The 15604-nt window shown below is 36.0% G+C and overlaps 1 protein-coding gene across 2 annotated transcripts in view; it reads right to left on the bottom strand.

Annotated features, from left to right (window-relative positions):
• The window catches only part of SENP6 (SUMO specific peptidase 6), an 85479-nt gene that overhangs the window by 23124 nt on the left and 46751 nt on the right, over nucleotides 1–15604 (bottom strand). For both annotated transcript variants that reach the window (XM_068937573.1, XM_068937572.1), the window contains 10 exons: nucleotides 14987–15389; nucleotides 13813–14045; nucleotides 11169–11339; nucleotides 10184–10226; nucleotides 5992–6171; nucleotides 2680–2906; nucleotides 1952–2058; nucleotides 1749–1865; nucleotides 771–893; nucleotides 427–519 (listed from right to left, as the gene is read on the bottom strand). In XM_068937573.1, coding sequence (XP_068793674.1) covers nucleotides 427–519; nucleotides 771–893; nucleotides 1749–1865; nucleotides 1952–2058; nucleotides 2680–2906; nucleotides 5992–6171; nucleotides 10184–10226; nucleotides 11169–11339; nucleotides 13813–14045; nucleotides 14987–15389 — 1697 coding nt within the window. The remainder of the gene's footprint in view (nucleotides 1–426; nucleotides 520–770; nucleotides 894–1748; nucleotides 1866–1951; nucleotides 2059–2679; nucleotides 2907–5991; nucleotides 6172–10183; nucleotides 10227–11168; nucleotides 11340–13812; nucleotides 14046–14986; nucleotides 15390–15604) is intronic.

Below are 15604 nucleotides of genomic sequence, written 5' to 3'. Positions count from 1 at the left end.
TGGCAGAGGAGACTGAAAAAGATTTTCAGTTTCATTTTCCTTTTGACATATGTTCATTGTAGCTAAAGAACGATCTTGACATCAAAAAGATCTCTTTAGAAGAAAAAATAAGGACTAAAAACGTTAAAGTCAAAAGTTGTCAAAGACAATCAAATTAGAAGAAAGAACCCCAAAGAAGAACCAGGCAAAACCTAGAAAAAGAACTCAGAGGCGTTCATTTTTCCTCTTTGCATTGCTTAACATTTCTCATAATGTAACAGTGCACTTAAAAACATAATAGAAATGTGCAAACTTTATCCGCCAGAAAGAGATGTTGATTCTCTCCGTTTTAACTTCAAGTCACACTATAACATAACTGTCAATTTTAGAACTATGAACCCTGAGCCTTTAACATATAAAATCTGATAAAAGGGTACATTTACTTACGCTTCATTGAGGGGAACAAAAATGAAATCTTTCTCAAAAATGTCAACATGACGTGTCCATGTTTTCACTCGCCCATGTCGTTTTTGCTGTATTCTGCAAGAAGAAACCCAAATATGATTTGTAGAGTGGCTTATTTTCATTCAAAACATTTCCAGATGTTTTCACATTACCAGTTTCTGAAGATTTTCTGAGCGTATACTATGTATGTTATAGGTTTGGATGTTTCCTAGAGTTCCGTTAGCATTCATTACGTTGTCCGTCAGGATTTTATCTCTGTGAGCATCTGTTCTTGTAGCTTTCATTATATTTTGCTCTTAATAGTATGGACTTATCAACAGACTTACGAGAGGTTTGAAGTTTCATGAATATTTCTTCTCTCTCTCTGATTAAGGCGTTTATAGAAGAATGAACTGAATACATGTATTCTATCAGCATCTTCTTTTTTCAGTTTTTCAAGTACCAAATACCTAATTAGTAAAAACAGTTTATTTGAAAAAAAAAAAAAAAACATATAGAAGTGTTAACTCAAAGCATTCATTGCCCAACTGGTTAAAAAAAATCCTCCGCAGTGGCATCTCCCCATCAGATTGTTTTGATATCTTTTTATTAAACTGAAATAGCTAGAACAATATCAGGCCTAAGTAGCTATAGCTATTTCATTAAAAAGTATTAACGCAATATCTGTGCCAGCACTCAAGCAGCAAGGTGTTCTGCTGCCGCTGTACTCAGATTGATGTCACGAAAACATCTTTTCAATGAGTTGGTCATACACAACTTATCTAGAAAAGACCCGTCCTTTGTAACTGAGCCGCTCAATCGCTAAACTCCCAGATTGATGCACTAATTTTGTTTTCACCTTTAAAATATTTTAATATACTAAAAATTGCATACAATCACATACTCTCACATACACACTAGCAGCCATTTAATAGTTTAACGTGCTTCTGACATCTGTAGAATCAGAGGCACCAAAAGTTTAATTTATAAATCATGCTAATCAAAACAAATGAAGTTGTGGCGAACACAAGAGATTCTGGACAAATGAACTGAACTTAAAGAGAAAAGCGGTTTTTCTTCTACAGTTAAAAGTCCTCTTCAGATCCGAAGAAATGTTAAAGAACCATTTTCCCCCAAGTAAGAACTGTCACTGTCAAGCAGGATAGAGCATGAAGCAAAATTTCTTGCAAAAATGCTAACCCTCCTTAAAATTAGAGCTATGCATAGCTGGAGACCAAGTGTTATCAATTGACCTATAATGTTTTAATGAAATAACTTTGCAAGATCCACAGAAAAGAACAATAAGGACTTGAAATAAAACTTACTTTAAATAAAAATCAATAATAACATCATTTAAAAACTCTCCTTCATTCAGGCAATGGAGGTCTTCATTAGTCACAGAAATACCACCCTTAGCAGGAGGTGGCGGATAAACTATCAACCTGAAAAGAAAAATACGTTCAATAATGAATATGAAATGCCAACACTCCCCACCCAAATTGTTACAGCGGAAGAAGAAACATCTTACTTTTCTATGGGACCAATAAATACTGTATGTGGCTCTCCAACTTCTTCATCATCATCAAAATATGGTAACTGTTTATTTCGCTGCTGCATTTTGGACTCAGAAGCAACCTTAAAAACATAAACTCAGTATTAATTTGCTTACTGTGTTCAAATTTATAAAAACAAAGCAGTAAAGTTTTGTGAAGCCCCAAGGTGTAAGATCCAATGCTTCCCAGAAGTGCCTCAAGTTTTTCTTTCTTAGTTTATTTATTACGCTTACAGCTGTACTTATTTCTAGCAGAATTCATTTCTAGCAGAACTGCAAAACCTTCAAATTCTTTAAGAAATAGTTTTGCTTACAGAAAGCATTAAATGCTAACTACAACAGCAACTTAATTTCTCTTTTGAAATATCAAAATTTTACGAGCAGATGAAATTTGGAATGAATTATATCACAAATTTCTCGTTCCGTTACCCTTTTTAAACCATAACATTACTTGTGGAAGACTGTACATCCTTAAATCAAATTAAACACACTACGAAAGAACTGTGAATCCACAGATTACTTCTCAGAGCCCTGTTACCCACTGTGCGCCACTCTGGGAACCTCATATAAAAGCCACCAGAGGTGGGGTTTTTCTGTTTGGGGTTTTTTTTTTTTTCTTTTTTAAGTGAACAGCACGTTGTCTGTAGTGGTATTTGTAATCCAAATAAAATAATGACTCTGCTTTAAAATAAAAGCATAATTACATTTTTTATTTTGTTTTCTCTGTGAGAAGGGCTTCCTTTGGAATTGTCTTCCAAGCACTTCGTAAACGCAACCAGTCTGCCATTGGCTTCTTCAAAGGAAATTTTCACAAAGAAGTCAGAAATATTATTTCTATTACCAATGACAGTAATGATTTTTTCAAATATCGAGTTTGCATGAGGATCAAGCCCAGTTTCAAAAATTAAAATGATGTACTGCTCTTCTTGACCTAAGTAAAAACAGAGAGAAAATTATCCATTTAGAAACAAAATAAAATACGTCTCAATTATGAAACTACAGATTTCAAAGACTCTTGTGCCAACACACGTATACACGCTACTGACAACACATACAGCACAAACACATGCTTACACAAATAGCTTAAAGGATTAAATATCAATCCCTTCTACATATAGTTGCAAAAAACGTGCAGTCAACTTAATTTAGAAATATAAAATATTACATCTAATAACTTTTAAAAGATACACTGAATGCAAGGTCAAAACATATTTCAAAATAACAGCTTCTCTGCATACTGAGCCTTAGTAAGATCCTGTAATCAACACCTCTTTTTCTTACTACACTTCCTTCATTCTTGTCTTAATACGCTTGCAGAAATCATGCATTCGGCTAATTTCCTCTCAACACAGGGAAATACCATGCCCCAACTTCTCCTCCCAGGTGAACACTATTAAGAAGTCTAGAGCAGCTTCATGGAAAGAAAATCAATGAAGATACATTAACCTGTCTAAATATATCAGAAAAGGAAAACTGCATTAAGTACGCAGATGAATTTCAGTACTCTCAATGTTTGTTAGAAAAACAGGCAGCAAAAAAGAGACAGAGGCTGAAGTAACAAGCCTCAGTGAACAAGTAACAGTGACCCGAAATATAGCATATTCCTGGTTTCATAGCCAATTGATTTTTTTTAATTATTAAATATCTTTCAATTCATTTAGCCTCCTCCCAACATCTACGCTGTATGTTATTTAAAAAGATGTCCAGCCTAGTATTCTCCTCCTTTCAAACAGATAGGTCAGCAAAAGGGCAAGAAGAAAATAAGGGGGGGGGGGGGGGGGAAGGGAGGAGGGAGGGAAGAGAGAAAAAGATCCAAGAATCAAGACAGCATACACACTGAATTAAATAAGAAACAGCTTGTGAGACTCCATGGTACAGCCACATTGATGGTCTGTCCTGCTCCTGGAAGGCCAGACTACAGAAAATTATTGCTTTTTGAAAACTGTACAAATTGAAGTCAATACAACATATAAACCTAAACTGAAAAGGACATTGAAGAAAGAAAAAAAAAATACACTTTTGAGATGGCTCTTTCCAGATGTAAGTAGTAAAATAAGTACGGTTTGTTTTTAAAGAGTGGATACAGAACGATATACCACACACATTCGAAGCACAAAGTTCTAAGCCATCAGTTCTTCCTGATTCTAGATACGTGCTCCTGAGTAAATAACAACTACAAAAATCTGTAATGGCAATTTCACAGAAGAAACACTTATTTTTCTCTGATCAGATTTCTGTTGCCATGAAATCCTAAGACATTTCCGTTTCTTTGCTCACTGGCAACCAATTTTTCTTTCTAAAGTAGTACTGAACTGCACAAGGAAAGGAATTTAAAATGCCCACTAATCAAAATCTCCACGTCCTTTTACAGGCAAAGGGATTTCACCACCTAGAAGAGAGAAGCTCTGATTTCTGGCCCCGGCTTCCTGATTGTAACATGGTCAACCCAGCACCTCTCCTCCTCAGGCGAGCATCTAGGGAACAAAATACTGTCACCCTCTCTCTCACGCTCACTCTTGCTACCCCTAATAAATCTTGTATTTCTTTTGGTACAGGCTTAACCTGTGGAATCTAAGCCACTACAACCTTTACCAGAAGTTGAAGAATGCGAGTTGGACTAATCAGCTATCATATAAACATACATCATCGTAAAAAGAAAAAGGGAGAAAGCCCCATCTATACCGAGAAGGATCATTCACACAGTCAAAAACAGGAATAGGATTCAGGCTGCAAATCCCAGTCTCATATAGCTGGTTAACTCAGAGCTGCAGGGACCTGGAGAAGACGCGTTTCAAACACACACATAACCATTTCTTCCTGGTTACTCTTAATTTGGCATGCCAACCATTGTGAATCCTCCCCATTCACTGCATGCAGAATTTAGGCATCTAACAGTTTTGTGAACTCTGTGTTGGGAACTAGACTCCTATAAGCTCCTGCTTACACAGCTATGGATTCAGACCTTCTGCTTAGAAAGCAAAAGGCAAACGTGTTATCACACATTTGTACTGATAAATACCAAACAGAATAAAGCAGTGAGGCGAAAAACTAGCTCAGAACCGTAATCTCAGGGGGCCAAGGGGTGGAGGGAGGGAGGGAGAGAGGGAATGGGGAAAAGGAAGGATTTCTTCTCCAGACAAGTCAGGAATCTTTTCCTCTGTTCCCTGTGAAAGAGGAGTCCTGGGGTCTAATCCCCTAATCCCTGCTCCACGCAGGATTGTTTCTAGTCCCCTGTCCCATTTGTAATTGTAATAATCCTTACAGCTCAGTACTTTTACAGGGTGGTGGATGGGGTTATTATCACATTGTTTTGCTTTGGAAGCGCACAATTCCGAGACTGTCGAAAGCGTTCTTCCTCCTTTTAATGCCACTACAAAGCTTTATGTATGTATTGAGCTGAGTACAAGCACAAACCACCATAAAATTTAACCTGAAGAAAAGTCCGTTTAAGGGAAAGGGACTATGCTAATTACAAAAAAAAAAAAAAAAAAAAAACAGTGCATTTTAACATACGAGGCTAATGAGGAAAATTATATTGATACTAAAATTATGATATAGGAATACACGTATCTTATGACACATAAGATAAACTTATTTTCAAGTAGGTATTTGTCTCTATCACATCACTGCACAAACATGAAAAATCCCGCCGAGTTTCTACTCAAACTGAGGCCTGTAAATAGAACAGCCTAGAAAGCAGAGGTAGGTATACCAAAAGCTGTCATGAAAATTAAGGCCCATATACAAAACTAACAAATCAACTTTGCTTATTTTTAGTACAGTTTAACTGATTAAAAACTATAATTAACATAGACCTGGACAAACAGAAAACTACAGCTTTGCCAAGCTGTTCTGAAATGTACTGCTAACCCTCCTAGGAAGGTTACTGCACCTGGAAAAACATCACACTTGCTCCAGCCAGTGATGCCAGGTTTATTCTTTAGTATGTTCAGTCATGGTCCAAACATCAAAATATAATTTAAGGTAAAATAGTAGACTAAAACTGATTTACTTACTGTCTCCTTTACATTCATACCAGACATTATCTTTACTCATCTTCAGTTGGTCTCTCAGGCTACTACAGGTTGACGGTACCGTTTGTAGAAAAACTACTGGTAATTTTCGGACACTGCACCATTCACATTTGGTAAGTTCTGAAGTTTTCAGGTTAATCTCTCGGATATCACTTTCTGATTCTAGAAGAAAATCATGAAATTGTATTAAAGCCTAGTCAAAATATGCACAATTGCTTTACAATTTCTCTATGATTTTAATAAGAAAGGAGTATTTGCCCATTAACTTTTAAAGAAAGTTTTTAGAAGGCTGAAATGAACACATATTCAGGAAATGAAGTCCATTAAAAGTGTTAAAAGACAAATTAAGCTCTGTTGTCATCTGTCAGGAAAGCACTCAAACTCAAGCTTTATTCTTCTCACTAACTTTAATCTAGTCTTTGTTTCATGGAATAAACAGCGTTTCCAAAGAGTAGTTAAATTTAAATTTGCAACTACTGCTATGACACATTTTAAAATAAGCTTGAACTTAACTCTTGGTTAGGTTTATCTTTGTCCAAACTCCTTTAAAAAATTAGTTTAAAATGAAGATGAGAACAAAGACATGCAGAGAAACAATCCGGCTGTCTGAGCAAAATAAGGTACTACTCTTAACTTAGCACCAAAGTGGAATGCTGAAGTGAAACAGTAAATTTTTAACCCCACATCTAACTAATATTTGGGAGAACGCTGCAGACACCAGTGCTGAGTATTTTATGGGTTTTAGTGAACTATAAAAACGGAAGGAAAAGTAAGGGTAGTCAAAATCCCTTGAATTTGATGAAAGGATCTTAAAGTTCAAAGCCAGCAATTATTTCTCTATCAAAGAAACAGTTAACGACAGTCACTCAAAGCTTTAGCTGACGGCAGCCTCCACCATCCTACAGACTAACTACCCCCCCATCCATGGGGGACAAAGTATAGGCAGGATGAAAGCAGAATGGAGCTAACAAAGTCCTTTAATAAATCAAAATCAATGCAACAAAGCCTCTCCCCTCCCCAAAAGGGGTGGAGACACTGCAGGGAACTCCTGAATAGACTAAGACCAGCAGCACAGAGAGATGAGAAAGAAGGAAAGGAAGGATTTCAAGGAGCCCTAGTGTTCTAAAGCAATCCATTCATATGCAGCTTCCCCAGTTACTCTGCCAAGTAGACTTCACACCGTTTCAGTGTGTCCCAGTAAATTTTGGCTTTCAGGATTTTATTTTATTTTTTTAATCCTGTAACCACAAAATATATGTAACTTAAGAATGCCATCACTTGATGATATTAAAACACCTTTTAGAGTGCTGCTGAAGGAAAGTTTTCCTTGTAACTTTTTTTTAAAAAAAAAAAAAAAAAAACAAATTATCCCAGTCCTGTTGCTTAGCTTTAGAGTTCTTCCTAATCAGCAAATACAGAGAGAGTGTTCAGAGATGTAATGATATATTCGTGTTACCTCCTAGCCTTCGGATTGGAAAACCACACTATTTCTTAAGTTAAAATTTAGTAAATATTTCATGACTAGAGAGAAAGTGAGCAAAAATTAGTAAAACTGTTACTACCAAAAAGCTTAATTTGCATCACCCTGAACCTTATTTGCATAAAAGCTAGTTTTTAAAAATACATATTCCACTATTTTCTACTTTCTTATTATTTGTCATTATTGGTGGGGCCTTTTAAAAACAAACAAGCAACTCCCCCAGACAACCCATACCCACACACCGTTTTCCCTATCCTTATTTTGGCATTTAGCAGTCAATGCCCAGCAGCAGCCTTCCACAGCCTCCCTTCACAGAATCACAGACCGGTTGAGGTTGGAAGGGACCTCTGGAGATCATCTAGTCCAACCCCTGTACTCAACCCTTCCAGTGGGCAGCTGCTGAGCTTAGTCCTATGTGATTGCTTAGTCTGGACAAGGTAAACGGTTGTCCTGAACCAAAGCCTCCGCAGGCTGCAGACTGCAAGCAGTGGCCACCAGAGCCAAAGTAGTTCTGATTTCTTTCTACGCCTCCAACACCCCCCGTCCTACTAGCTGGCAGCTCGGCTCGGAGTCCGGCTACAGCAACAACACGTTTCATTCAACTTGATTGTGCAACATTTACTGCTCAGAGGAGCAGTTTTTCATCTCATCAGGCAAAGGGTAGCAGAAATAGGCTATTTCAATCTGTATTAGTCCATCTCCCTGTACCGATTTTCCCTCATCCCCCATGGGACATACAGAGGAGAAAACAAAGCTAGTAACTAAATGAAAAACAATAATAAATAGCTTCCTGAGGCTGGGGCTGTATTACCTCAATCCCCCTAGTAAAACATTGCTTTTCTCTTTTTGAAACTTACATCTTTTTCTTAATTCTTTTCTCGCTTTCAGAGGGAGCCCACAGTAACTACAACTCTAACTTGAAACTGGGTTCAATCCATTTAACAAAGGCATACGGGTCCTAACTGCGGCTAGGCAGAAGGCCCTTGCCAAAACATTGATTCTCTAAAGGAAGCGACTAGTCAGTCTATGGAGAAAATTCTGAATCCTTGTAATTGTGCTTGCACTGAGATTATGATATTGAGTGAGAACTCTTTCACTTTCATGCAAAAGGTAGACTATGTCTACTCTTCAGATGAAAACTTAAATTATATCCATCCTCTTCTGCCTTAAGACAAGCATTTTCTAATACATCTCGCCACAGACACCTCAATCTGCCAACGCTATTTTCTATAACATTGACCTAAGACAGACAACAGAAGTTACCCGTTAAAGGCAAAGTGAACGGCTTATTAGTCTTTAGGAACAGAAAAATGTTTCCTTCCAACACCAGTTGTGTATACGGGTGTGCGCGCGTGCAAGCGTGTGTGTGTGCGTACATGCAAAAGAAAGCTCAAGCCAATACAACGTTTCTGTGTTTTACAGATTTTTGAAGCATTTGCCTTTCCCTGAAAAAGCATGATCATCATGATCAACCTATTGGAAAAAAACCCATTTATTGGATGTCCTTTTCATTTCAATAGCCTTACCTCTATTAGGGCCAATCATGTTATGATTACGACGTTAATAAAAGCGGAGCTAAATAAGAACACGTATATCTTCCTACTGATGTAAAACTCAGAAACATTGAAATGGAAAAATGATATATGTTTCAACCAACGAGTCTCCATTTTTATGCGATTGAGGAATCAACTCCCACTGAAACAACTTCATCAAGTAACTGTTTCTGACTAAAAATTAATAGACTTTTTCTACTAATTTTAATAAGCTTTCTAGTGAATTCTTTAATGCATTTTCTGAATGAAAATTGGCCATTTTTCTATATTATATTTTATACGCCACAAAATCTTAAACGCTTGACCCAGTAAAGGCTATGCTTATCTTACAGCTTGCAATAGAGACCCTTCGGCATATGCGAGTGACAAACAGCAATAGTTATCTTTTAGAAATAACACAGTATAAAAGCCAAAATTAAACAGGACCACGTTTCCATGGAAACGTGACTTAAGATTGACAAAGGAAGGCAACTCTCCTCTTCAGGCCCAAAGTAAAATCCTACAGAAGAAAATAAAGGAAATGCAGGAACAGTTGCAAGCTCACCGTTTCCTGAATTATGTCATTGTATTTTTGTCAGTAACATGAAATATACAATCTATAATGAGAAGACAGTTTAATTTTTAAGGGAGATACAGAGAAGATACCAGATACCTATGTGGCTTTATTCCCTTATGCATCGGAAATAGGAGCACTGATAAAGTGTTTAAAACATACCAGGTTTTACAGGAGGTTACGCTTGCCTGTTGCTTTTGTTAATCATTTTATGCAAGAGCTCTGCCAACAATTAGCCGAAAAACTACAGCTCTTCAACTACCAGGAGGGCAAGTATGACCAGCACTTTGCTAGTTCCTACTATCTCTGAATTTTCTCTCTGCTAGTAGAAACAAGAGAGTATGCAAAACTGCTTTGTTTTGGGGTTGTTTTTTTTTTTTTTTTTTTTTACTCTGCAGATAGTTTATGTAAAATTTATACTCTTGATTTCTTCTAAGTCTGAATATAGGCATTTGGTGCCATTTATTACACAGGAAACAAAAACCAGAATTAGCATTTCATAATGATTCACATGTAATGCTTTTGACGAAGTTAATTCATACACGAAATATTTACCAACAACTAATGTAAAATGAAAGTAGTACTGACCTTCTTGACTTTCTAGGCGTATTTTGATATAATCTAGGCAAAACTGTGAAAGACAACACAATAATAAGATTTCATATTTTCTCCAAAACAAATCTGACTGAACGCATTTTGGCAGTTAGTAATTAACAAGGACTTAAATAATGACAATTTAAAAATATAAAAAGTAAAATTTAAAATCAAACAAGGGGTATATATCTAAAGTACATACTTTACTATTCAGTGTCTCTTTCCGTCATACTAATTACTGAAACATAAGATTTCCTCTTACATGTACTTTTACTTTTAAAAAGTTTAATATACTCCAGAAAAAAAAACCCAACATTAATTGCAGGAAGAAAAAAAACACCCCAAACTTCAAAAGAGAATGTCACATTACACATTGCCTCTGAAAAGCTATCAGTATCATTATTTAAGCAAATCAAATAGCAGAGTTTTCCAAAGGGTGGAAAGAACAAGTAACAACTTCTTGTTATTCAAGTGGTTGCCTCAGCAAGAAACATGCCTGTCACTTGGCTTACTGCATACCACTAGCATCCAAAGACTCCTTGAAAGTTTCCTGATAACTTAGAATAAGCAAATAAAATCTCATACTACAGAACTGAATTTTTTTCACCTGCAGAAAAAGACACAGTTCTTCCTCCCACCTATCAATATTCATTTGTTTGGTAACTGTTGCCTTCAGTATTCCTAACAGATGCACGCTAATCTACAGGATATTTCCTCCCACTCCCACCCCAAACCGCCAATAAAATGAAGAAGATTGGGTGTTTAACAGAAGTATCACACCTGCAAAACCCTAACTAGATAGTTTGTGTTAGTATATAATAGCACAAATCCTATTGCTTTGGAAATGTGTAACCTCTGTAATTGAAATTAGAGACAAACTTGCTGTCCCACAGAAAAAGGCAGAGTATTAAGTTGCTCAAAATAACAACCTCTACACCAAAAATTGAAAGGAGATTTGTCATACAACAAGTTTACTTACAATCACAGGTTCCACTACCATTCTTCGTAGGGTTCCTATTCGTATACTTCGACAGTTCAGAATGACACTTTCGCAGGAATTTTGATAATTTAGAGGTACAGCTTCAGTTACGATTTCTTGAGAAATAACTTTACGACGTTTTATTGGAGTGTTAGACACAACGTTGCCAAACTGAAAAGTAATTTTCAAGGTGTCAGAACCTCTCAGTAAAATTTATTGCTAAAACAGACTGTTAAAAAGCAGTAACTAATTTTTAGCCATTTTTCTTTTGGTTAACAGGGTAACAGGCTTTAACATCCACCCCAAACATAGACAAATGGTTTACATTTCTTTTTGTTGCAACATCTGAAGATGTTTACATTGCCAGAGTCAAGAAAAAAAGAATTAGTTGACACCTGTAGATATTCTGCTAATATATCCAAGTCACAAATAACAGCTCTAAAATTGTCAAAAATCAATTTAATTTTCTTCACATTGAAACACTGTGCAGCCTGGCATAACAAGGTCATTTTATGAATTATGCTACAAAAGGCATCCTAAGTGGATTTTTTTTTTTGTTTTGCTTTGTATTAGCCCAAGCTTTTAAGGACTGAAAACACTGATTTATTATTAAAGTATAGCGCACATTAGCAGATGTACAATCTTCAGGGAAAAAAAAAAAATATCAAAAATCTTTACAGGAGCTCTCTAGCGTTATTAAGATATTTCTGAGATGGATTCCAGGATTAGAAAGCTAAATACTGGAAGACGACACATGGAGGTTGGCTGCAGCTCAAGAAAATCTTTAGATGCTAACTGAGGCTGCAGTCTCAATAAAGTCTCCTCTTTACCAACCAAACAATCTTACTAAAAACTATTAGAAAGAAAGAGAGCTGGCTGATAGCCGTCATATGGATACATTTATTTGTTGCATAACTTATATTGCTCTATTCTGCCAAAGAATTTTCTGTATGCTCATCTTTGGAACCTATATTCTCTTTTTATAAAAACAGCCATTAGTACACATTCTTTAAGGTTCAAAATGCACAGGAAAATGTCTTAATGGACGCAATATTACTATTAAAACTAAATCTGGAGAGTTATCACGAGGTTGGTAATGACTAGGCTCTCTTGCCATAACTTATAAGATACTTTCAAATACAGAGGATATGGATCCCTGTAATTAAAAGATTTTCCTAGGACTCTTGTTGAAGACAGCTTATCATTTTGTCTGCTGCACTAGGTAAATATGATTAGAAGTTCACACCTCAGAAATCACAGAATAGTAGTAACACAGAGAACGCTCATAATGCAGCGCTATGCTAACGTAACCACTTCAGTGAGGACTTAGTGAAATATCTAGAACAAACCAAGCTTGTGTAAGCTTTTTCTTGTAATTTCTGACAAAAAAGCACAGCGATACCTGCCATTTTTGTTAGTTTCCTTGAACCTGGGTAAAATTTACATTAAGTTGTACAAATAGTACCGTATCCCTCATTTTCAAAAAAACGATCTCTTTTCTACTTTTCTCTAAAATACACAGTAAAATTCCCACGTAGCAATTGGTTCTTTAAGGCTAGTGAACAGCAATACAAGGATTTACAAAGGAAATCAATGAGGTTTTCAGAAGTCTTACGACACCAGTGCCTTCACAATGCAATGTTTTAAATTCATGCAGCATATTACTCCTGAAGAACCAAATTCAAAAGCTACTTGTCCAAGCTTTCAGCCCCACAGTTTTATGCTGTGGGCTATCAGTTCACAGCTTTATACTGACAGCGGTGACTAGTTTATACACCACATCTTAAACACACATAATTTCATCAATTACAGCACTAGAACTTTTTGAATGTTAATCTAGCATGAAGGCTTTGACAACAGTAGTTTAGTGTTCTAACTCAGAAAGCACAAAGGATTTAAGACTGCAGGTAGAGATTTGATCAGATACATTTGTTGGATCAAATCCACAATCCTCAAAATAGGTGAGTAACCCAAAAAAAGTTTTTGGCAGCACTTGTCAATTCAACACCAATTGTCACAGGGAATTTATCTTTCTTAATGGCTCACTATCAATGTTGTTAAATCTTTAACATACCGTGAAAGCTGTCCCCTTTGACAGCACTTAAGGAGTCTGCTCATGGTGCATTTTTTGTCTTTGTTTATCCAATTCTTGCAGTGGTGCTCAACTAAAAAACAAAAGCCCCACCATGAAATCCTTAAAATAAGTGCTATTAATTGGGACAGTTGTCAAAGTATTTTAAATTTTAAAAGGCCACTATTGTTCTCAGGGTCTCTTTTCACACTTAACTTCTTATGTCCAAAGTCTTACCATGACAAGAGTTGGTACTGACATTCTGCAAACTAAGAAGGCCCTTGCATTACATGCAGGTATCCTGCTCAGTCTCAAAGAGCTCGCATTCAACACAGAAGTATCTATGTTAAAAGCATAATTCAAATCACCATGAATGCTCATATAAAAAAAAAAAAAAATTGAACAAATTTTCTTCTATTTCCAGCATTATGCAAGCAGAAATGCTATTTGATGAACTGCTAAATAAGAAAAGTAATAAAATATAGTCAACTTCTGACAATGCAAGACAAGCCTTTACATTTCCCATTTATGATGTGACTTTTGTTTTCTTTAAACAAAGCATTAAATCAGTACCTGATCTTTCATTCTTGCTTTTCTTGGTAGTGTGACTGCAATTTCTGTATCTGTTGTAATACTACCTATTCTCTGTTCTATTCCACAACTGTTTTCCTTTAATGCTGCTTCCACCTTTCCTGTAGAAGGAGCTGGGGAGGAGCGGGCTGAATCTGCAGGACGAGGTGAAATGCTTTCCATTCTCCTAGTGCTGCCACTATCCTCCTCCTCATCATCATCACTAGACAAAACAACTAAACAGAAAATATTAAATTCTCAACCACTACATTTTTCTGTTACAGAAATTTCTTTTTAAGTAATGGCTTAAAAGTAATTTATGCAATTGTCCTGCAGCACCAAATGCAGTCCACATTTATCATCATATTATGTTTTTATTAGTATTTATTTGGAATATGCTCACAGGCTCTCTTTCCCTCACTTTTTCTTTACCATAACTAACTACGTAAGAAATAAGTATCACCATTCCCCCCCTAAACACAGAAGAGCGGTCACCTATTTCTGGGTTCAGTAAAGAACTGACAGTGAATTGTATAATAAAAGTCTAATTTAAGACTCTTCTGCTGAAAAGATTAGTTTTTAAAAGGTCGTGTAATACAAGCAATGTGAAGAAAAACCAACTAGAGAAATTCTGATTTAAGCTCTTCAAACCAGTAAGACCACATGATCTAGCAAACAAAGCATGGAACTAGAACTAGAATTTTCCAAATTCCAATCCCCATCTGCTTGTTAATTAGTGTGTGTTTACACAGAGGAAGTATAAATATTAACACTTTAAACATTATGAAATTTAAAGATGTTGTTGGGATACATTGTTGGTATATTGTTCGGATGCACAGCTCAAAAGGAAAAGGGGAAAAAAAAAAGCAAAGATTGTCTTTCCTTTTGTGAGAAGGAATGTAAGAATGCTCTTTGAAAGTAAAAAGGCTTTTTATTTTATTTTATTTTTTATTTTTTTTAAGATTAAAGAAGTAAAGTTTTGTTTTCCCTAACAATGTTTTTTTTTTCCAGAGAGTACCTCAGTATGGTAAAAGAATATTAAAAAAAAAAAAAAAAGAAGAAGAAGAAGGTACGTCTCTTCCCTAAAAACTAAAAAAAAAAAAAAATAAAGTCAGTCTTTCACGGTAGCATTATTTGGGTTTTCACTTTATGGCTATATTCATAAAAGGGTACTTACTTGGATCATTTAGTTCAGACGGTCTTGTACTCCTTTGTCTTAGGTTTCCTGTCATTTTAGGACTTTTTGTCCCAGTTATAAGACCAACTTTTCCATTCTGTCGTAACATAGAATGTCCTACAACATCATTGCTCAGTAGAATATCCGCTGGGCCTTTCCCAACAGCAGAACTATAAAACTTCTTTGTGTTGAACCCTGTACCTGAAGATTTTTGCCCTGTTGAATTCTGATGTATTGAAGAACGTGATAAAGGTCCCACAGATTCACTTAAAGTCACAGTTTGTCTGGAGACTCTTTGCAAATCCTTAAGAGAAACACTTTCACAATGTCGGCATTTGGTCTGATTTTCATTTGCCCGCCCACAATTTGGGCAATCAGGTGAATAGTCAGTTTGTTCCAAAAACTAGAGAGGAAGAGGGAAAAGGGAAAAACGCAACAATCAGTAACCGCATGAGGTCTAAGTACAAGAGAGATCCCAGTTAATCGTTTGCTCAAAATGAACATTAACAATGTTATACTAGTAATTCCAGCAAGCACAGAAAGTTAAAGCAAATGCTAAAATACAGTTTGATTTTTTCCACTTAAAAAGGGATAATTGTATCAATTGCAATAATTTTA

This window comes from Struthio camelus, chromosome 3 (assembly GCF_040807025.1).
Source record: "Struthio camelus isolate bStrCam1 chromosome 3, bStrCam1.hap1, whole genome shotgun sequence".
NCBI classification, from domain to species: domain Eukaryota; kingdom Metazoa; phylum Chordata; class Aves; order Struthioniformes; family Struthionidae; genus Struthio; species Struthio camelus.
The sequence above is the reverse complement of the archived record's forward strand: the minus strand, read 5'-3'. Positions and strand labels throughout refer to the sequence as shown.